Source organism: Cajanus cajan, chromosome 11 (genome assembly GCF_000230855.2).
Source record: "Cajanus cajan strain Asha chromosome 11, NIPB_CcT2T_4, whole genome shotgun sequence".
Classification (NCBI taxonomy): domain Eukaryota; kingdom Viridiplantae; phylum Streptophyta; class Magnoliopsida; order Fabales; family Fabaceae; genus Cajanus; species Cajanus cajan.
Window position 1 is genome coordinate 41,931,267 of NC_138527.1, and position 22,970 is coordinate 41,954,236.

Genomic DNA, 22,970 nt, shown 5'->3' on the forward strand with positions numbered 1-22,970 from the left:
TTGATTGGTATTTCATTCTAATATTAAGATTAGAAAAATCTTATTCAGTGTTGAACTCTCCTTCCTCCAATACCTATGTTGGTGGAGAAAGAAAAGAGTGAACAAATGGACGGATTGGATTAAGAAGCACCTACTCCAATTTACATGTATATGTGCCTCCTTTTCATTTGGTGACTTAATTACACTTGCCCTACATATACAATGCAACTATCAACTATGCCGACAACACCTCCCTCTCTATGCAGTTATAATAAGGATAAAGATGCATGCACAGTGAATTCATTTTAAAAATATTGTTTCCAAACTTGAGATAGTACTATACCATTTTCGAATTCTGATGTACTCATTATAATTATAATAGATAAAAGAAATTGAAAAGTATTGATATGAAAATTATAATTGTCTTCAACATATTATAAGTTATTTCGAAAACCTGACCTGTTAAAAATTTAACTTAATTTAAGTAAATATTACACAATATCTTAAACTTGAACTTTATTGTTTTTCTTTGTGATTTAAAAAAAAAAAGAACAGTGTAAAAGTCAGAGAAATTTCTCAAAAGGGTTTTACTCTATCATATAACTTTCTAATAATAACTTTCGTTTAGAAGCAGAAAGCAGAGTATTCTTGTACCAGCATAACCAACCATGATTCCTTTGGTTTTCTACAGTACTACTTGGGCAACGTAAAGATGAAAAAGAGAAAAAAAGTACCCAAAAAAACAGTCATAATTATCACGAGACTAGATTAATTATATTAGAAAAGTGTAAATGTATCTTTAAGATGATATGATTAGGGTTAACGCGTCCAAAATAAAATCCAGTTACAAGTTGTGCCCATACTAAATAACGAACCACTACTGAGTGGACTGACGCACTGGGTGCGTTACAACCAAACGTGGTTGCTAGATATTTAAGTGACTTCAATGTGAAACAATAATCTAATCCATTTCTTTATCACATTACTTTCATCATCTATTTGTTTATTCTATAATGTTAACATCTTAATATTTATTCCCTCTAGTATTTTATCTTGATAATTAATTAGCTTTTGATAAAAGTAATATGTAGTTATATGTATATCTGTATTGACTATGATTAACAGACGCAAGGAATTACGCAAATATAAAATTTTAATTCTGATTAGATGATAACATCAATGAGAGAATTGTAGTTAAAGTTTTGTTCTACTTGTAATTGCAAGGGAAAAATATTTTAAAGAAATAGGTAATTTGGTTGTTGTGTAGGAATGATGTCCCAGAAGGAATAATGAGGTATGTCATTAAGATCACACCTTTTTCCGCAATCAATTGAATAAAACCAGGACTATTAACCACTAAAACTTTTTCAAAGATTGCCTGTACTTCCAATCTTTTGTTATTTTGTTTTTAATCGAGGGGAACATCAAACAAACACTTATCGTTTGAGCCCTGCACTATTCACGTGGTGGATTTGTGAACGTAGCTAAAGATTTTTACGTACTTTGCACATTCCTCTTCCTTTTTTATATCCTTTGAATCTATAGACTAACCAAGATGAAATTGGAGAAAGAAAAAGGGTGGCAGTATAAATTAAATACCAATATCTTCTTTCCATTATTTTCTTTGGTTTAAATTTCAATCAGGAATCCGAACCTTGAGATATGCGGCAAGTGCATGGATCTTCCAAAAAACAGTTATAATAGAACAAAATTAGGCATTTTTCCATTGTAATAAGAAATTGGTTCTAATAAATGATGACCCTGGCCCTTGAGGGGTCAACATAGGGTCTACATGTACACATCATTATTCCAATCAATCCTCTTGCTTATTCCATAGTCCCTTGTGAAAGAAAAAAAAATGCCTATCACCTAGACCTCAGACCTGTACTATAAATATGACTACATCTTTGCTTTCAATTGCATAAAGCTTTCTCTTGTTCATAGCTATTCCTACTTCACTTTAATGCTTTAGTTTCTAGCATTGATCACTCCTAAATACTTGTTGCATTTCTCTACTGCTTATGCTTGACACTTTGTCATTTAACATGGAACTTAATTTTAAGCACCAACTTGGCCTTCTCTGTGTCACACTGCTGTTACCTGTCCTGTGTACCTCTCAGGACTCTTTTACTTGCTCCAGAGCAACCTATTATGGTAGCCCAGATTGTTATGGAAATCCAAGTATGTGAGCCTTATTTTCTATCTATTCTTACACTTGTTCATATGTGGGGTGTGTACCAAGCACATTTTTATACTGTCTATGCATTTATATTGGACAACACTTAGATAAATTCATAGTATCTTTGCCATCAAATTCATCCAGATGATGACACAAATGTTCAATTCAATAATAAATAGCTTCTTTTATGTGCTTACACCGTTAAAAAAAATAAAAATCATATAATAACTTTATAAGTAATTATTGGAAAAGACAACAAAATTATCATATATTTATGATTAGATAACTTTTTTTACTATCAGTATATATACTATTTATTTTTATCTAGGGTTTTAGAGTTAAATTCTTCAATTAAATAAAAGTAAATAGTATAAAATGATATGTTCAACTACCCCTAGGGATTATGATGTAACCATGTTAACGGATGGTTGGGGGCATATCGTGACACATGATTCCACATATTTTCAAACAGCAATTTTCTTTTCTTTTCTATTTTTGAAATAAAGAAAATTTGTTTGAAGAATTTGCATTTGGAATTGCTTGCTCCTCTTTTATGATAAAGGGCACACTGTGTGAACAATAAAATATTCAAGCCAGACATTATACTACTTTTTGCACACACATGAACTGATAGGTCAATTGATAATGTTCTAGGGGGAGCTTGTGGCTTTGGTGAATATGGAAAAACGGTAAACGATGGCAATGTCGCAGGCGTGTCTTGGCTTTGGAAGAATGGATCTGGCTGTGGAGCATGTTATCAGGTCACTTCAATTTAATGAACTAAATAAGAAAAAACTACACTACTTTAGCCTTTCTCATATAAAAATCTCAGTACCACAAGACATGCCCTTTTCATGTAAAAAATATTTAGTTTATGGACTTTCATATTCCATACCACTAAGGCCCCTAGTGTAAGAATTGATTACCTGGATCCTTCAAATCATATACATATGATAATATCTTTCCTTTCTTTTAATAATGAATAAAATCTTCAGTGAAAGAAGACTTGATCATTGAAACATAATATAAAGGAAAAAGTTTGCCAACCTCCAGTCGTAGTTGCTATATTTGAGAAATAAATATGATGATGTATCAGGTTAGGTGCAAAATACCACAATTCTGCGATGACTATGGAGCATACGTGGTGGTGACAGATTATGGTGAGGGAGACAGAACAGACTTTATAATGAGTCCACGTGCCTACTCAAGATTAGGGAGAAACGCAGATGCATCAGCAGAACTGTTTAAATACGGTGTAGTGGATGTAGAATACAGAAGGGTCCCTTGTAGATACGGTGGCAATAACCTCTTGGTTAAAGTCAATGAGCACAGCAGAAACCCTCACTACTTGGCCATTCTCATTCTTTATGTTGGTGGAACTTACGACGTAACTGCTGTTGAGTTGTGGCAGGTATACATGTTCTCAGTCTGAATGTTATTTATACTATCCATCCTCATACCATAAATTTGTTCACTTATATAATGATTATTTTAAATATTGTATTAATATTTTAATTTATGCCATGTCTATACATATTTATTATATATAATTAAATTTTAAATTTATAATAAATAATTTATATTATAACAAAAAGATTATTTTTATTTATTGATAATTTATTTTAAAATATTAATATTTAATTTGTAAATAATTATAATAAATAAAATTGAAATAAATAAGAAATTAAAAAAATTCCTATAAACTGTTTGGTCGAAAAAAAATTCTTAAAAATACTCAAACATAAAATAGAATAAAGATGATTCGCGTTTAATATACAACATTTGATTTTTTAGTAGTTCAAAATTTTAAAACTTACATGGTTGTTGTGTATGTCTGGGTGTTGTTTATATACAATCAGTCACTTGAAACTGAATTGGGTTGTTGAAATGTTAATGGAGCAGGAAGACTGCCAAGAGTGGAGGCGAATGCGCAGGGCTTTTGGTACTGTGTTTGACGCTGAGAACCCGCCAAGGGGTGACATCAAGCTGAGGTTTCAACTGAGTGGTAATGCAGAGCAGTATTGGGTGCAATCGAAGAATGTTATCTCTAGTGATTGGGAGGCTGGGGCTGTGTATGACTCAGAAATTCAGCTTGGTTAAAATGAAAAAGCACTTTCTGATCCCAGGAATATAGATAGTGACTAGATTACCAGTGTTTTATTGTTTATGGTTTGTGTCATTCTAAGAATGTTCCTGTGTGTGAATGGATCCAGTGCTCTTTGTATTGGGGACTAAAACTGTGGGGATTCATATTCTTGAGATATGGATCATCACAGAATATGAATAAATAAAAGATACGCTTTCACTACTACTGGTGGTTATGTCATTGGCAAACTACTGTACTTCAGTGGGTCACTTAAACTAATATCTAATGCCTCCAATAAACCAAGCAAAGCCATCATTGGTTTGCGCTTAACAACTCTGACAAGGACACTAGTGGAATGTTGGAAGAAAATAAAAACTATAATTCTATTAACACCTATTTTGGCATCTCAATTTCATATTGTCAGGACAGGCTACCTGGATTGGTATCATACAGGTTGGCTTAGTGTGGGTTGCAGACTATAGTAGGCCAAGTAAAAAAAAAAAGTAGTTAAAGAACCTGAAGATCAGAAGCTTGAGCGGGGCAATCTAGCTCTGAAGAACAGTAGTAAGGAAAAGAATCCTGTTAGGGTGATACGTGGCACTGAATCGATGGATGGAAAGTGCAAGACATATGTTTATGATGGACTGTATGAAGTTGAGTCATGTTGGCAGGATGTGGGACCACATGGGAAGCTGGTTTTTAAGTTTCGTCTGCGAAGAATCCCTGGTCAACCAGAGCTTGCTTTGAAAGAAGTGAAGAAATCTAAGAAGTTCAAGACAAGAGAAGGTGTATGTCTTGATGATATTTCTTATGGAAAACATCGAATTCCCATATGTGCTGTGAACACCATAGATGATGAAAAACCCCCCACAGTTTAATTACATAACTAGTATGATATACCCCAATTGTCGTCTTGATGATCTAGAAGGATGTGATTGTACTAATGGATGCTCTGACTTTTAAAAGTAGTTTAAGTTCGGTGAAAGACGGTCTTTTGTTGATCTAGTATGATGATCAATTCCTAATTCAACCAGTACGACCAACTAGTTTGGCACAATTCTGATAATGCTATTTGAGACAGACAAAGACATTAATGAAATAAGAATGATGTATGAGTTGAATTGGAATCACAACTAGTTTGAAGGATCTTCAAGGCCTAGTTTCATGGAATCACAATTTTACATATAAACGAAGTTTAATTCATTTTACATTTTGATTTCTTCACTTATAAATATTTATTAAAATTCATCTAAACTAGGTCTTTGAAAGTACGGACAACAACAATCATAGTGGTTCAAAATCAAGTTATAGAATTTTTTGGTTATTATAGTATGCATTGACTGTAAAATAACGCTACTCCATTAATTATCCGCCCTCAATACATCCTGCCAGTGCATTCCACGGAACCACAATAGCAATACTTCTTTTTTACATTGCCATCAGAATCACGGACTTGATCTATTGCATAATTATAATCGTAAGTCAGCTCTTGTAAGGGAGGAATATTCTCAGCAGCAAAGAACATTATGTGAGGCATTCTGTTGTCATGATGATCATAAAGGACATTCTGAGCATAAAGATTAGGGGAGCAACTATGATTAATGAATCTACCCACGTTACCAAACTGAGCAGCGTCAATGGTGAACCCACCATCCTTCACAACTTCACAGGAACTTGTCTGTGCATCAGGCATGACAGTCAAAAGTTCATCCAAAAGAGTGTTGTTGCCGAAGTTATTTCCAATATCAAAAAGATACTCGTCATTACCAGTTCTTTGTTCAGCTTCCTTGTCTTCAAGAAGCTCTCCTATATATTCGCAGATAAAACTTCCCGAAGGGATTGAATTCAGGGATCTCACACCCCATCCCCTTGTACTGGTTTTGAAAATTTCAAGTTGAAACTTTATGCCAAGTTGACTGACTCTATTGTGGCATGTTGAAGGACACTTACAAGTAGGACCACACTCATAGACTAGAGGTTTTGCTTGTACAATAGCCTCATTGTGATTGAATGGGATCTCTCCCCCATTTTTCACTCCACATGAGCATTTCCCTAAGTCAGAGCATCCATTAGTACAATCACATCCTTCTGGATCATCAAGACGACAATTGGGGTATATCATACTAGTTATGTAATTAAACTGTGGGGGTTTTTCATCATCTATGGTGTTCACAGCACATATGGGAATTCGTTCTTTTCCATAAGAAATATCATCAACACATACACCTTCTCTTGTCTTGAACTTCTTAGATTTCTTCACTTCTTTCAAAGCAAGCTCTGGTTGACCAGGGATTCTTCGCAGACGAAACTTAAAAACCAGCTTCCCATGTGGTCCCACATCCTGCCAACATGACTCAACTTCATACAGTCCATCATAAACATATGTCTTGCACTTTCCATCCATCGATTCAGTGCCACGTATCACCCTAACAGGATTCTTTTCCTTACTACTGTTCTTCAGAGCTAGATTGCCCCGCTCAAGCTTCTGATCTTCAGGTTCTTTATCATTGTTCATCACATTCCCACCCTGCCCTGTATATATCAAGACATCTGAATTATCCAAATCATCTGCATAGCCACCTGACGCAACAATACTAGTTGCAAGGATCTTACCATCGTGCTTCACATAATCTATACCACCCTGAATCTGACGATGAAGACCAACTATATTAAGCTCCACCCTATATTGAAATTCATCACCAACTTCAACCCCGGGGACAGAACCCAGTATCTGCTTGCCTAAGTTAACATATTTCCCATTCTCCTTAAGGATCCTTGCAGCATGTAAATCAATCCTCTTACCATTTGCTCGCTCATTTAGCTTTGATTCTACTTCCCGTAAAAGCTTTCTAGAAACAACTTGAAATAACTGTAATGTTTCCCTCACCTTTTTACGGGTCACATTTGCATCATTCTCATCACCAGTGGAATTAGAATGAGTATAGGGAGTAACATTTACATCGAAATCAGATTTCAAAACAATTTGTAGGTCTTCATTATTTTTAGCATGGTCAAGACAATCTTCCTTTTCCCAAATTAATAATTCATCCATACCTCCTGAAGCAGCATTCCCCTTTTTCTTTTTCAAAGGCTTCTGCCCAGAATGATTTGGTGCACCTTTAGTCTTGATAGCTGTTTTAGAACTGTCAGATGATGCAAAAGAAACCACTTTCTTTCTCTTGCCTTCATTTTTACCACCAACCAACTTAAATTTGGAGGAACCTTTATCAGAACTCCAAGGACATTCAGATTTAGCCATCAAACCTAGCACTACTTTCCTGTCTGATGAGACCTGCAATCTATTGAAATTTTCCTTCAACTTTTGCTTAGAACGAGACATATTCAAAGGCTTTGTCTTGAGACTTTGGACAGGGTGAACAAATATCTCTAGCCCTGATGTTTTGTCAACTGGTACACCATCCCTATTTTCCTCTTCTCCCACCACCTTTGAATTTATTTTAACCTGACGATGATTGCTTTTTTCAGGAAGTGTAACGTACTTTTGTCTCTTGTTTTCCGGAAGCATTTTCATCTCAGATGATGATTCAAATACATGCAGCTTCTTCACTCTCTCTACAGCATTCCTTTCAGAATCAGTTTGAACAATGTCCACAAGCTTTCTCTTGCAACCATATTCATCTTGAATGTTATCTTTAACTTCTTTCGCATCAGTGGCTGCTACCTTTTTCAATGGACTGTCATCTACAGCAAGGCTCTGTTGACCCACTTTTTTGTTTTCCGAAGGGATCCCCTCTAGACACACATTCTTACTGAGACATGTGACATTGCGTCCACATGAAAGAGGGAAGTTTCTAACAGCTGAAACTTTTCGACGAGGAAGATACCTTCTAGTTACAGGCTCCACCATGCAAGCATGGGAACCAGATATGTTGACATTGAATGATAAGGGCTCTGAACCACTTAACATAGCCAACTCACCCGGGGAATATGACTTCAACATATAAGAGGAGTCACATTTTACAGTGTTTACGGTTATTGCAGACTCTGTATTCAAAATTTCCACGTCCACTAATGGCACTTTTACATGTCCATCTTCAGCAGTAGGCTCGTCCACTTGATGACATGAGACCACAGGGTTTTCCTGATTCAAACCAGAGTCAGTTTTTTGACCAAGCATCACTTTTGCAGGTTCATCTTCTGCAATAGACCCATCCAGATGATGAGATGAGACCACTGGGGTTTCCTGATTCAAACTGCTATCAAATGTTTGGCCAATAGTCACTTTCGCAGCTTCATCTTCTACAGTAGGCCCATCCACTTTATGAGATGAGATCACAGGGTTTTCATTATTCAAACCATAGTCAGTTGTTTGGCCAAGACTCACTTTTGCAGGTTCATTTTCTGCAGTAGGCCCATCCACTTGATAAGATGAGACCGCATGGTTTTCCTTATTTAAACCACAGTCAATTTTTTGGCCAAGAGTCTCAATAAGATGCGAATCTTTTAACTCAGAATGTTGACCATTGTTTTCACACTCGGATGTTTCAAGAATATCACCCCCTAAATGTTCACCATTCTTATCCTCAGCAATTATACCATTAAGAGAACCACAACCCACATTATTTACATTTAAGACTGGATCAATCCTTAAAGCAAATGGTCCACATCCATCTGGAAAATCACGTATGGCAGAAACCTTACGCCGCTTATACATAGGCCTAGGAAGGAAAACATGCTCCCCATTTTCCATCGCTGACTTCTCATAGCTTTTTTCAGAATGACCATTATTGACAGGTGTTGTCATTCCTCTTGACGACTCAAAATTCAGCCCAATCTCCAAACTCCCACTCCCCACAAGAAATGCCAAAAATCACATGCCCTGTTGAAGAAAGGTGTTCAAATTAGAAAAAGAAAGCAAATATTTCCATATAGATTAATAACTCAATCATAACTTCTGTAGTACAAATAAGAGAGTAAGACGCTTGTTCAACAAAAAAGTAATTTTTGTCCTCTGACAGCACACTTAAGTTGCACCTTTATGCAACTCAGACATTTGCTTCTTGAAAACTTGAGCTCACACTTCCGTATGAATGGAGACACTAATATTATTAAAAAGAAAGTGTTTGTTAGAGTTTGTACTTCATATGGGATGATAGTCTCGAAGACCAACATGGCTGGAATGAGACAAGAGTTCCAGAGTGCAAAATACAATTAGATAGCCACTATATAGTGGCTCTATATCACTAATGCAGCGCAGAATTTCTCAAATTCACAATCACACCCCCATTTGCTATTGCGGTCACTATGGATGTTTTGCTTTTGGCATTCAACGTGATTTTAAGGAATGGATGTGGGACATCACATGACTTTCTGAAGAGTGTAAAACCAATTAAACTTCTGCCATACATAAACTTGTGCTAAGGAAGGACTCCTCCATCAATATTTGTTCATCTCCTTCGGCATCCCCTTCTTATCTTTGATTAGTCTCCATTTCAGTTTGTGAGACTTCAATTTTTGATACATATACAATTCATATATTTCAACCACTGTCTTCTGCAATTTGTTACCTTCTATATGATATAATGGAGAGTGAAGAGAACATTTTCAATTTTTTAACATTTTGGGGTGACAGTTCATTGTTCCGGGCATGAATAACCCTAGTTTTTTTCTTTCAAAAATACCCCTCTTCAAAAATCATGTGCATGTCAAATACATATCCACATAACCTAACTATTAAAAACAAAAGGTTTAATATTGCAGTCAAACATCATTCGACCTAAACTCGCTAATCTAATGCGGTTAAAATAGAACAAGAATCAATAATCCAGACATAGACATAGAAAAAGAGAAAAAGAAAAGACAATAAAGACGTAAAGTTGAGAAATATTAGGGTGCGATGGAGGAATACCTTGAACGAAATGAGCAACGAATTAGAAATAGGAGTGAGTCGTGTGAGTATTAGCCAAGAGAAATAAAAATCAGAAACCGTCCGTTCGTAACTCTGATGACGACCTGAAACATGCAGCAAAATGTAAAATTGAAAATGGCATGAGAAAGAAAAAGAGAAAAAATTGGGAACAAACATTGAAATCAGAAGGTACAAGAAGAGGACGACAAGCAGAGGGAAAGGGTTTGGAATGCGAGAGCCTCACTACTTAGATTAGTTTTAAGTATTTAAGAAGTGCCATTAAAAAACTATTAATTACCATTTTTCTAATAATTTTTTTAAAAAATTATTTTTTTTAGTCTTTATAATAACTACCGATTTAAAATAATTTATTTATAAAATTTTAAATTGGTTGTTTTTTGTGTTAAATATATATATATTGATTTATTTATTTATTATAGAAATTATTAACATAATTTCATAGTAAAAATGAATAAAGTTAAGAAAATATTTAATTTATTATTTTAAAGTTTAATTTTAATTTGTTTAAATGAGTAACATTAATTTAGATTAAAAAAATGACAAAACTTAATAATTTATTGTAGATTTTTTTTTATAATATATTTTGTAAAAAACTCAAAAGAAATCCAATTTCCAAGTAATAAATAAAAATAACTGTAATATAGTTTTAAATTTTTTTTGAATAAATTTATTTGATTATAAGTTTTAAAATTAATTTTTGTAATTTTAAAACTATTAAAAAATAAATGAAATTCAAAATTCAAAATTAGGCATAATTTAAATTTTATTTTTTAATAAGTTGAGAAAAATTAAATTCATTGTAAAAATAATGAAAATAAAAATAAAAATCATTGTAAAAAAGGACTAAACTTACATAAGTTAGTGTAAAAAATGTATAAATTTCAAAATTTAATGTAGATTTTAAAGAAAATTTGTGGAAAACAACTCAAAACAAATCAAATTTTCAATTAATAAATAAAAATAACTTTGATTTAGTTTCAAAATGTTGATTAAACTTATTTAATTATAAATTTTAAAAGGATTTTTTAAAATTTAAAACTATTGATAACAAAATAAAATTTATAATTTAAAATCCAAAGTGAAAATTTAAAATTTATAATTTAAAATTCAAAATTCAAAATTTTGAAATTCAAAATTCAAAATTTAAAATTTAGAATTTAATATTTTAAAATGAATTTTTAATATTTAAATCAATTAATAATAAATTAAATTTAAAATTTAAATTTTAAATTTTAAAATTTAAATTCAAAATTTAAAATTCAAAATTTAAAAATTAAAATTTGAAATTTGAAATATAAAATTTAAAATTTAAAATTTAAAATTTAAAATTTAAAATTTAAAATTCAAAATTTGAAATTTAAAATTTAAAATTTAAAATTTAAAATTTAAAATTTAAAATTTAAAATTTAAAATTTAAAATTTAAAATTTAAAATTTAAAATTTTAGAATTCAGAATTCAAAATATAAAATTTAAAATTTTAAAATTTAAATTTTAAATTATAAAATTTAAATTTTAAAATTTTAGAATTCAGAATTCAAAATTTAAAATTTAAAATTTAAAATTTAAAATTTATAATTTATAATTAATAATTTAAAATCTAAAATCTAAAATCTAAAATTTAAAAATTAAAGTTTAAAAATTTAAATTTAAAAAATTAAATTTAAAATATTAAATCTAAAATTTTAAATTTTAAATTTTAAAATTTAAAATCTAAAGTTTAAAATTTTAAACTTTAAGTTTAAAGTTTAAAATTTAAAATTTAAAATCTAAAATCTAAAATTTATAATTTAAATTTTATAAGTTAAAATTTAAAATTTGTAATTTAAAATTTAAAATTTAAAATTTAAAATTAGGCATATATTAAATTTGAATTTTTAATAAAATATAGTTATATATTTAAATTTTTAAATCTATTAACATAGTAAGTTTAAATATGATTTTTTTGATAATTTTAAAGGGAAAAAATGAACTCATAAAACAGAGATATTTTAAATTTAAATTTTTAATAACTTGAGTAAAATTAAATTCTTTGTAAAAATAATACACAAAAAAAAATTATTGTAAAAAAAAGACTAAACTTGAGAAATACATTGAGTTTATTAATTATGTAAACGTTGTAATTAATTTAATTATAAAAAATTTATTGTTATTATTTAATGGCACATATTATGGTTGTTAAATAAAATTAAAGGAAAGTTTTGAAATTTAACATGAATCATGAAGATATTCTCAATGGTGACTTTTATTTAAAATCCTTCTTATATGCGAAATAAATAATAGAAAATATTAATGGAATAAAAAGAAACCTCAAGCGTGTGGTTCAGTGGTAAGGGTTGAGCTATCGGCGGTGGATACTCTAGGATCGAACAAAAAAAATGGAAGAATTACTTTAGTAGAAGTATAAACCACAAAGTGTTAAATCTTAATTTTATTGCAAAATGTTGATACTCCAAATGCAAACAAAGCATTAAAAACAACCTAAAAACCAAAGTCAAAACTAAATTATTGTTATTTATTAAAAGAAAAAAGGCATTTTAATAGATTGATTTATTCTTATTGAATAATAGCATCCTTATTTAAGGAAACTGTCTCAAACCATTATTTGATACCTATTTCAATGGTTAAGTTATTCAAAGTGAAAGCAATGTCAAAGGGCAAACACCTATCAGTTATTCTAAACTTTATCCAATTAAGGAAAGTCAATTTGACGGTTGAAATGAAACAATTTGCGGGGAAAATGCGATGTGAATATTCCAAACCCAAATATTCATCCAAAACTCCAATAAACCTATAAAAAATTTGAACTATGAGAAAACCTCAACATGGAGAAATTTTTCAGAGTGAACAAAACAACGAAATCTAATATACATATGCGCAAAGACACAAAAATAAAAGAAAACAAAATTATTCCAAATCGCATCTGATCCTTTATAAGTCGCACTATTAACTATGTATGGTTTACGTTTTTAGAGGAAACATTCAAAATGAAAGGAAAACAAAATGAAATGAAACCAATAATGAAGGGGATGTATATAATGGAAAGTATAATAGAGGAAGTGAGAGAGGATATACTATAATGGAGAATAGATTATGCATCGATGTGTAATTGGCTTAACAAAAAGAGAGGAAGCAAGAAAGACGAAATTGTGAGAGTGGGAATAATGAGTGCAATTACTTAAAAAGGTTATTTGGTGAGGAATAAATTTTTTTAAAAATATAGAGATGACAGTTACTTGTATTAAGATGGTGGTTATTAAGGGTAAAAAGGTCATACTAAAAGTGGTGATCAAATGGTGGTTATGAATATTTGTATTCCTTTTATATAATGTTATAGATAATTTAAAATTTAAAATTTAAAATTTAAAATTTTAGAATTCAAAATTCAAAATTTAAAATTTAAAATTTAAAATTTAAAATTTAAAATTTAAAATTTAAAATTTAAAATTTAAAATTTAAAATTTAAAATTTAAAATTTAAATTTAAAATTTAAAATTTTAAAATTTTAAATTTTAAATTTTAAATTTTAAATTTTAAATTTAATGGAAAGTATAATAGAGGAAGTGAGAGAGTATATACTATAATGGAGAATAGATTATGCATCGATGTGTAGTTGGCTTAACAAAAAGAGAGGAAGTAAGAAAGACGAAATTGTGAGAGTGGGAATAATGAGTGCAATTACTTAAAAAGGTTATTTGGTGAGGAATAATTTTTTTTTAAAATATAAAGATGACAGTTACTTGTATTAAGATGGTGGTTATTAAGGGTAAAAATGTCATACTAAAAGTGGTGACCAAATGGTGGTTATGAATATTTGTATTCCTTTTATATAATGTTATAGATAATTTAAAATTTAAAATTTTAGAATTCAAAATTCAAAATTTAAAATTTAAAATTTAAAATTTAAAATTTAAAATTTAAAATTTAAAATTTAAAATTTAAAATTTAAAATTTAAAATTTAAAATTTAAAATTTAAAATTTAAAATTTAAAATTTAAAATTTAAAATTTAAAATTTAAAATTTAAAATTTAAAATTTAAAATTTAAAATTTAAGATCTAAGATTTAAGATCTAAGATCTAAAATCTAAAATCTAAAATCTAAAATCATAAATCATAAATCATAAATCAAAAATCAAAAATCAAAAATCTAAAATCTAAAATCTAAAATCTAAAATCTAAAATCTAAAATCTAAAATCTAAAATCTAAAATCAAAAATCTAAAATCTAAAATCTAAAATCTAAAATCTAAAATCTAAAATCTAAAATCTAAAATCTAAAATCTAAAATCTAAAATCTAAAATCTAAAATTTAAATATTAAAGTTTAAAAATTAAAATTTAAAATTTGTAATTTAAAATTTAAAATTTAAAATTTAAAATTAGGCATATATTAAATTTGAATTTTTAATAAAATATAGTTATATATTTAAATTTTTAAATCTATTAAGATAGTAAGTTTAAATATGATTTTTTTGATAATTTTAAAGGGGAAAAATGAACTCATAAAACAGAGATATTTTAAATTTAAATTTTTAATAACTTTAGTAAAATTAAATTCTTTGTAAAAATAATACACACAAAAAAAATCATTGTAAAAAAAAAGACTAAACTTGAGAAATACATTGAGTTTATTAATTATGTAAACGGTGTAATTAATTTAATTATAAAAAATTTATTGTTATTATTTAATGGCACATATTATGGTTGTTAAATAAAATTAAAGGAAGGTTTTGGAATTTAACATGAATCATGAAGATATTCTCAATGGTGACTTTAATTTAAAATCCTTCTTATATGCGAAATAAATAATAGAAAATATTAATGGAATAAAAAAAAACCTCAAGCGTGTGGTTCAGCGGTAAGGGTTGATCCACGCTTAAGTAAGGTCAGGGGTTCGAATCCAAAAAAATGGAAGAATTACTTTAGTAGAAGTATAGGGAACCACAAAGTGTTGAATCTTAATTTTATTGCAAAATGTTGATACTCCGAATGCAACCAAAGTGTAACACCCCAATTTCCTTAAAAGGATATTCTTATTAGTAATGGCATTTTCGTAATTATTGATGGCATTTTCGTAATTTTAATAAAAGAATAAAAGAAATATTTTATTGTTACATTTGTTGTATATTAATAATGGGGTAGAGGGTGTCACATTTAGTGGTATCAGAGCCTGGTTGATCTAATCGGCCGTGACTTATCGAGATTCTGTTGTGTACACTGACATTGTTTTGTTTGTTGTATACTTTGATGATGCTTTGCTTTGATGATATTTTGCTTTGATAATGATAATGATGATGTTCTCCTTGTGTTGATATTGTAAAGTTTGATATTGTTAAGTTTTTTTTTTTAATTAGAGGAATGATAGTCATGATAGTGTCAGCTAATACCATTATGACCTTTCTTCTTCATTCTTATGATTGCTTAATTGTTTGATACTTACGTAAGAAGTGGTGGTTGAGTAATATCGCTTGTGTTGCAAGCATATGTGCGAGTAGTGGTAGACGAAATATGTTGTTAATATTGTGGGAACTATTGAGACCTTAGATTTGGGTAAGACATTGATTTATTTTAAAGTGTATTAAGAATTTATGATTGGTGAAATTTTTGAAAGCTATAGTTGTAGCAATTGAATCCAAAGATGAGGTATGTTGAGAATTGGAGTTTTGGTATTCTTAAGGAGAGATTGAAGTGTTGATGATTTTTAGAGTTTGATGGTTGCATGAAAATTTTATTTTCTAAGCCTTTTGTACTGAATAGGTGAGTTATTTGGTTTAGAATTGTAGTGGGAAACTTTGATATGAATTTCAGGTAGAAAGGAGTAAGTTTAGAAGGATTAAGGTATTTTGTGGCATAGATGCTGATGCGTTAGTGTGTAGAGAATGTTTGCACTCCCGTTACAGCAACTTTGGTGATCAAAGGTCTAGTGGTATGCATTGAATATATCTATGGTGATTTTTGAATTTTTAGCTAAGAAAATGATTTTTTTTAAAATCTCATGTCTCACTAAGAGTTGTAGCCTATTCACTTAGTGATAGGTTGATATCACGTGGATGAGTAGAACTCTTTATGTGTTGTTTTCTTTGATAGTTGTTAAAAATAGAAGTTAGTCTGTATAATAATGTTTTCGGATTAGTAGGCAATACAAGGCTAAGAATTAACATGTTTTGAGGTGTTTTCGTGTAGATTGTGAGGTTGTTTAAGGTTATATGATGCTATGTGGTAAAGGTTGTTCATGTACGTGCTTATGGATGATATATATGAAGGTTTAAAGTAGGCATTCTAATATGACTTGATGTGCATGTATGTCGATATGTGAATAGAAGACCTTAGGGATCAAATGGTGAATGTTGTATGGTTAGTGATATTGATCTTAGGATGTGATATGATCATATTGTAGTTGAAGGTGAAGACATATCCAAGACGGTTGTATGTTAAGTTTTCTAGTCCCTGTAAATTTCAGTTAAGGTGAACATGAATCTGTCTTAGGTAGAAGTTATGTTTAAGCAGAGAGATATCTAAGCAAGTTAGCGAGAATAAAAGTTTTATGAGGCTTACTATTGGAGATTTATTGAAAGAATTTCTAGGATAGCATTGCCCTTGACTACATTCACTATGAGGGGAATTGTCTTTATGTGAGATAGTAAGTATAAGAGTAGTTCTAACTCTTATGGCAAGATTGACTAGTGATAATATTACCTGACTCTAGTAAGTCTTATGTGGGATATAGTGATGACTTTGAGACAGGTTTGGGTGGATTATTGATGCAAAGGTAGTAACTTATGTTTTTAAGCATCTAGGAAATGGAAAATTCATGAGAGAAATTACCTTGAATTAGAAGTTGTAATAGTTACGCTTGAGATTTTAGAAATATTATTGAGATATTTAGTGATTATAAGGATCTTAAATATCTGTTTGATCCGAAGGAATTGAATATGAGATAGAAGAGATAGTTGGAAATTGTAAGGATTAAGATTTTAATCTTAGTTGTTATCTGGGTAAACCTATAGCAGTCGATGCTTTGAATAGGAAATATCTATATTTATCTTTCTTTATGGTCAAAGAGATATATCTTTTGGCTCAAGTTAGGAATTTAAGTTTGATTTGTGAAATTACTCCTAGTAGTAAGGGACTATGTATGACTCGATTAACGAATGGATTATTCAAAGGATATTGAATAAGCATATTAGTCGATTCATTTTGGTGGCCAGGTATGAGTACATAGTGAACTTACAATTAGGTGCCTAATCATTGGAGAAGATTATACAAGTTAAACTAATATGGTGACAAATGTCCTGAGTAGGATGAACATTTATCTATCATTTTGATGATATAAGGGTTGAGTTTGATTGAGTAGATTAGAAACTTAAGCATGATGTGTGAGCTCACCCTTAGGAACATTGAATTGAATATGTTGAAAGGATTAATAATGAGATTAGAAGACTCAGGAGTTAGATTCTTTCTTAGTGACCCAAGTGAAAAAGATTGGTAGGAATATAAATAGCCTTTTACAAGTGGAAGTTGATGGTGTTTCGGGATACAAGGATATAATCTATGTGCCTAGTAAACCCAAATTAAGGAAGATGATCTTAAAGAAAGGACATAAGAATATTTTTAGCATTTATTTCAGAGTCACTGAAATGTATCAGAGTGGCGCAGCGGAAACATGATGGTCTAAAGAGAAGTAGAGAAGTTGAATCAAGGTGTAGAAAGTAAGTTTAAATTTGGAGTGGATGGAGTGTTGAGATTTAAGGATGGGTTGTATATTCCAAATGTGCCAGAACTTAAGAGAGCAATCTTGGAAGAAGGTCATAAGAGCAGTCTTAGTATTCATCTAGGAGTTACTAAGATGTATCAATATGTTTTGGTGGTCTAAGATGACGGAGGAAGTGGAGGAATTTGTGTATGCTTGCTTAGTATGTTAGAAAGTTAAGGTAGAACACCAAAAACTTTCAGATTTAATACAACCTTTAGACGTTCTAATTTGAAAATAAGATTCTGTATCTATGGATTTAGTTGTAGTTATGTATGATATTCTTAAGAAATTTGATCTTATTTGGATTAATGGATAGGCTTACCAGGTCTGCTCACCTTGAACTTCTTAACATTAGACATTTCTTTGAGAGATTGATAGAGTTGTACATCAATAAGGAAATTTTGAAGAAAGTGCTACATGGGAGTTAGAAAGCAAGATGCGAGAAACTTATCTATTTTTGTTTTCAGGTAAATTTCGGGGACGAAATTTCTAAAAGGAGGGGAGAATTGTAACACCCCAATTTCCTTAAAAGGATATTCTTATTAGTAATGGCATTTTCGTAATTATTGATGGCATTTTCGTAATTTTAATAAAAGAATAAAAGAAATATTTTATTGTTACATTTGTTGTATATTAATAATGGGGTAGAGGGTGTCACACAAAGCATTAAAAACAACCTAAAAACCAAAGTCAAAACTAAAGTATTGTTATTTATTAAAAGAAAAAAGGCATTTTAATAGATTGATTTATTCTTATTAAATAATAGCATCCTCATTTAAGGAAACTGTCTCAAACCATTATTTGATATTTATTTCAATGGTTACTTTATTCAAAGTGAAAGCAATGTCAAAGGGCAAATACCTATCAGTTATTCTAAACTTTATCCAATTGAGGGAAGTCAATTTGACGGTTGAAATGAAACAATTTGCGGGGAAAATGCGATGTGAATATTCCAAACCCAAATATTCATCCAAAACTCCAATAAACCTATAAAAATTTTGAACTATGAGAAAACCTCAACATGGAGAAATTTCTCAGAGTGAACAAAACAACGAAATCTAATATACATATGGGCAAAGGCACAAAAACAAAAGAAAATAAAATTATTCCAAATCGCATCTGAACCTTTATAAGTCGCACTATTAACTATGTATGATTTACGTTTTTAGAGGAAACATTCAAAATGAAAGGAAAACAAAATGAAATGAAACTAAGAATGAAGGGGATGTATATAATGGAAAGTATAATAGAAGAAGTGAGAGAGGATATACTATAATGGAGAATAGATTATGCATCGATGTGTAGTTGGCTTAACAAAAAGAGAGGAAGTAAGAAAGACGAAATTGTGAGAGTGGGAATAATGAGTGCAATTACTTAAAAAGGTTATTTGGTGAGGAATAAATTTTTTTTAAAATATAAAGATGACAGTTACTTGTATTAAGATGGTGGTTATTAAGGGTAAAAATGTCATACTAAAAGTGGTGACCAAATGGTGGTTATGAATATTTGTATTCCTTTTATATAATGTTATAGATAATTTAAAATTTAAAATTTTAGAATTCAAAATTCAAAATTTAAAAATTTAAAAATTTAAAATTTAAAATTTAAAATTTAAAATTTAAAATTTAAAATTTAAAATTTAAAATTTAAAATTTAAAATTTAAAATTTAAAATTTAAAATTTAAAATTTTAAATTTAAACTTTAAAATCTAAAATCTAAGATCTAAAATCTAAAATATAAAATCTAAAATCATAAATCAAAAATCAAAAATCAAAAATCAAAAATCAAAAATCAAAAATCAAAAATCAAAAATCTAAAATCTAAAATCTAAAATCTAAAATCTAAAATCTAAAATCTAAAATCTAAAATCTAAAATATAAAATTTAAATATTAAAGTTTAAAAATTAAAATTTAAAATTTGTAATTTAAAATTTAAAATTTAAAATTTAAAATTAGGCATATATTAAATTTGAATTTTTAATAAAATATAGTTATATATTTAAATTTTTAAATCTATTAAGATAGTAAGTTTAAATATGATTTTTTTGATAATTTTAAAGGGGAAAAATGAACTCATAAAACAGAGATATTTTAAATTTAAATTTTTAATAACTTTAGTAAAATTAAATTCTTTGTAAAAATAATACACAAAAAAAAAATCATTGTAAAAAAAAGACTAAACTTGAGAAATACATTGAGTTTATTAATTATGTAAACGGTGTAATTAATTTAATTATAAAAAATTTATTGTTATTATTTAATGGCACATATTATGGTTGTTAAATAAAATTAAAGGAAGGTTTTGGAATTTAACATGAATCATGAAGATATTCTCAATGGTGACTTTTATTTAAAATCCTTCTTATATGCGAAATAAATAATAGAAAATATTAATGGAATAAAAAGAAACCTCAAGCGTGTGGTTCAGCGGTAAGGGTTGATCCACGCTTAAGTAAGGTCAGGGGTTCGAATCCAAAAAAATTGAAGAATTACTTTAGTAGAAGTATAGGGAACCACAAAGTGTTGAATCTTAATTTTATTGCAAAATGTTGATACTCCGAATGCAACCAAAGCATTAAAAACAACCTAAAAACCAAAGTCAAAACTAAAGTATTGTTATTTATTAAAAGAAAAAAGGCATTTTAATAGATTGATTTATTCTTATTAAATAATAGCATCCTCGTTTAAGGAAACTGTCTCAAACCATTATTTGATATTTATTTCAATGGTTACTTTATTCAAAGTGAAAGCAATGTCAAAGGGCAAATACCTATCAGTTATTCTAAACTTTATCCAATTGAGGGAAGTCAATTTGACGGTTGAAATGAAACAATTTGCGGGGAAAATGCGATGTGAATATTCCAAACCCAAATATTCATCCAAAACTCCAATAAACCTATAAAAATTTTGAACTATGAGAAAACCTCAACATGGAGAAATTTCTCAGAGTGAACAAAACAACGAAATCTAATATACATATGGGCAAAGGCACAAAAACAAAAGAAAATAAAATTATTCCAAATCGCATCTGAACCTTTATAAGTCGCACTATTAACTATGTATGGTTTACGTTTTTAGAGGAAACATTCAAAATGAAAGGAAAACAAAATGAAATGAAACTAAGAATGAAGGGGATGTATATAATGGAAAGTATAATAGAAGAAGTGAGAGAGGATATACTATAATGGAGAATAGATTATGCATTGATGTGTAGTTGGCTTAACAAAAAGAGAGGAAACAAGAAAGACGAAATTGTGAGAGTGGGAAAAATGAGTGCAATTACTTAAAAAGGTTATTTGGTGAGGAATAAAAAATTTAAAAAATATAGAGATGACAGTTAATTGTATTAAGATGGTGGTTATTAAAGGTAAAAAGGTCATACTAAAAGTAGTGACCAAATGGTGGTTATGAATATTTGTATTCCTTTTATATAATGTTATAGATTTAAATTATTTTATTAAAAAATTTCATTCGTCTATTTTGTTTTTAATTAAGCTCTATAATTACACAAATTTTCCATTTTTTCTGTAAAATTATATATGATAGAGATTTAAAGAAAACAAAAAGATATCTTAAAATAAATAAATGTTAATATAAGGACTAAAAAATAAAATTTATAAAATTATAGTAACCGATAAATAATTAAAAAAAACTATAAAGACTACATGTATCTATACCTATATATTTATATAATGTAAAATTGGATTTCCCTTGAGTTAAAGTTGAAATTACCATATTCATCCAACACTAGTTCTTCAATTGAGATTCATGAATACACAGACTTATAATCTTATATAGTTCAATTTGTGCATTTTTTAATTAAGGAAGATATGCTAATAGTTGGATTTTGCACAAACTTTTGTTTAGACTTCTTTTGATAAGTCCTCTCACTTCTTTACTTATTTGCTTGTGGTGGGTATAACTATTTTTTGAGAATCAGACCGAATCAAAATAAGTGGTCAAATCAAAAGAACTGTGAACCATAAGTGTTTGGTTAGTATGTCAACAAAAAAGTTTGATTAAAGAATTGAAAAATATACTAAAATGTAAGAAAAAAGGATTTGTAGTGGGTCAATAAAAAATTCTTAATACAATTCATTTTATCCTTTTTCTTAAAAAAAATAAAAAATCAATCTAAAATATTTTTTCTTTTATTATTTTAAATTAAAAATATTCATTATATATTTTCATTTTAATTTTAATCGAATTATATATATTTTTTCATGTTAACTTTTATTTTTACGATAAATATAATTAAAAATTATCAATTATTAAAACGTAAATACAAAGATTAATATAATAGTATTTTAACCTGCTAAATTTTATAATAAATTATGTATATAAATAAATAATATATTTTAATATATAAATTATATTTAAAATTTTGATAAAAAATATTTTTACATATATAAATTATATTTTAACTTTATGATAAACAGTTTTTATCGTAGAAAAAATTATTTAATGATAACTTATTTTAAAAATACCAAAACTTAATTCATAAATAAAAAATAAAGTAAATACGTAATCAAAAGAATCCTTTTAATTTATAGAAGTCGAGAAAAAAAATATTCAATTTTATGTGTACTTCATACACAAATATTAGATCTTCATTCTTATTATATTTACATTTTTATTTATAAATTTATCGGCATTGCATTACTAGTATTATTAGTAGGGGAAAAATAGCTATAATAATTTTCAAATATATCTATAAATTTTGAAAACAAAACTCTCAATTTTATTATATTTTATATATCAATACATATTAAAAAGAAAAGTTAAATTTTATTTACAAACACGCATTTATAAAATAAAATAAAAATTAATAATTATAAATTATTAATATTAAAAAAATTATCCATCAAAATTATAATAATAACATCAAAATTTAAATATATAAATATATTGATGATAAAAAATTGTTATTGATATCACATGAATATTTTCATGCACCATTTTAAATTTCTTCTATATTAATATAAATTTATTTTATAATATTTTATTCATATTTATAAATATTAAATAAAGTAATTTTTTAGTTTAAAAATAAAAAAAATCTTTTTTTTCCGATAGTGTAACCTT

At 28.5% G+C, this 22,970-nt stretch overlaps 2 protein-coding genes across 4 annotated transcripts; one reads left to right on the plus strand and one right to left on the minus strand.

Annotated features, from left to right (window-relative positions):
* Nucleotides 1–1,893: 1,893 nt before the first annotated feature.
* LOC109800044 (expansin-like B1) lies at nucleotides 1,894–4,466 on the plus strand. Its single transcript, XM_020360725.3, has 4 exons — nucleotides 1,894–2,160; nucleotides 2,813–2,919; nucleotides 3,255–3,569; nucleotides 4,061–4,466. The coding sequence occupies exons 1-4, from the start codon at nucleotides 2,001–2,003 to the stop codon at nucleotides 4,256–4,258; spliced, it is 780 nt and encodes a 259-aa protein (XP_020216314.1). The 5' UTR covers nucleotides 1,894–2,000; the 3' UTR covers nucleotides 4,259–4,466.
* A 1,143-nt stretch (nucleotides 4,467–5,609) lies between these two features.
* On the minus strand, nucleotides 5,610–10,381 carry LOC109800043 (uncharacterized). Of its 3 annotated transcripts, none has more exons than XM_020360721.3 (3): nucleotides 10,289–10,381; nucleotides 10,114–10,217; nucleotides 5,610–9,084 (listed from the first exon to the last, which is right to left on the minus strand). In XM_020360721.3, exon 3 carries the CDS (start codon nucleotides 9,007–9,009, stop codon nucleotides 5,620–5,622), a length of 3,390 nt encoding a protein of 1,129 aa, XP_020216310.1. In that variant the 5' UTR covers nucleotides 9,010–9,084; nucleotides 10,114–10,217; nucleotides 10,289–10,381; the 3' UTR covers nucleotides 5,610–5,619. The 3 variants fall into 3 exon arrangements, with proteins under 3 accessions (XP_020216310.1, XP_020216313.1, XP_020216311.1); XM_020360724.2 differs by having other exon boundaries at nucleotides 10,114–10,206; nucleotides 10,289–10,343; XM_020360722.3 differs by having other exon boundaries at nucleotides 10,307–10,334.
* Nucleotides 10,382–22,970: the final 12,589 nt, after the last annotated feature.

What these genes read in the sequence shown, in the direction of transcription:
- LOC109800044 (XM_020360725.3), top strand. Translation starts at nt 2,001, where the DNA reads ATGCTTGACACTTTGTCATTTAACATGGAACTTAATTTTAAGCACCAA. An exon ending in AGATTGTTATGGAAATCCAA is followed by an intron (nt 2,161 to 2,812) that starts GTATGTGAGCCT and finishes ATAATGTTCTAG; the next exon opens with GGGGAGCTTGTGGCTTTGGT. An exon ending in CTGCTGTTGAGTTGTGGCAG is followed by an intron (nt 3,570 to 4,060) that starts GTATACATGTTC and finishes TTAATGGAGCAG; the next exon opens with GAAGACTGCCAAGAGTGGAG.
- LOC109800043 (XM_020360721.3), bottom strand. Translation starts at nt 9,009, where the DNA reads ATGACAACACCTGTCAATAATGGTCATTCTGAAAAAAGCTATGAGAAG.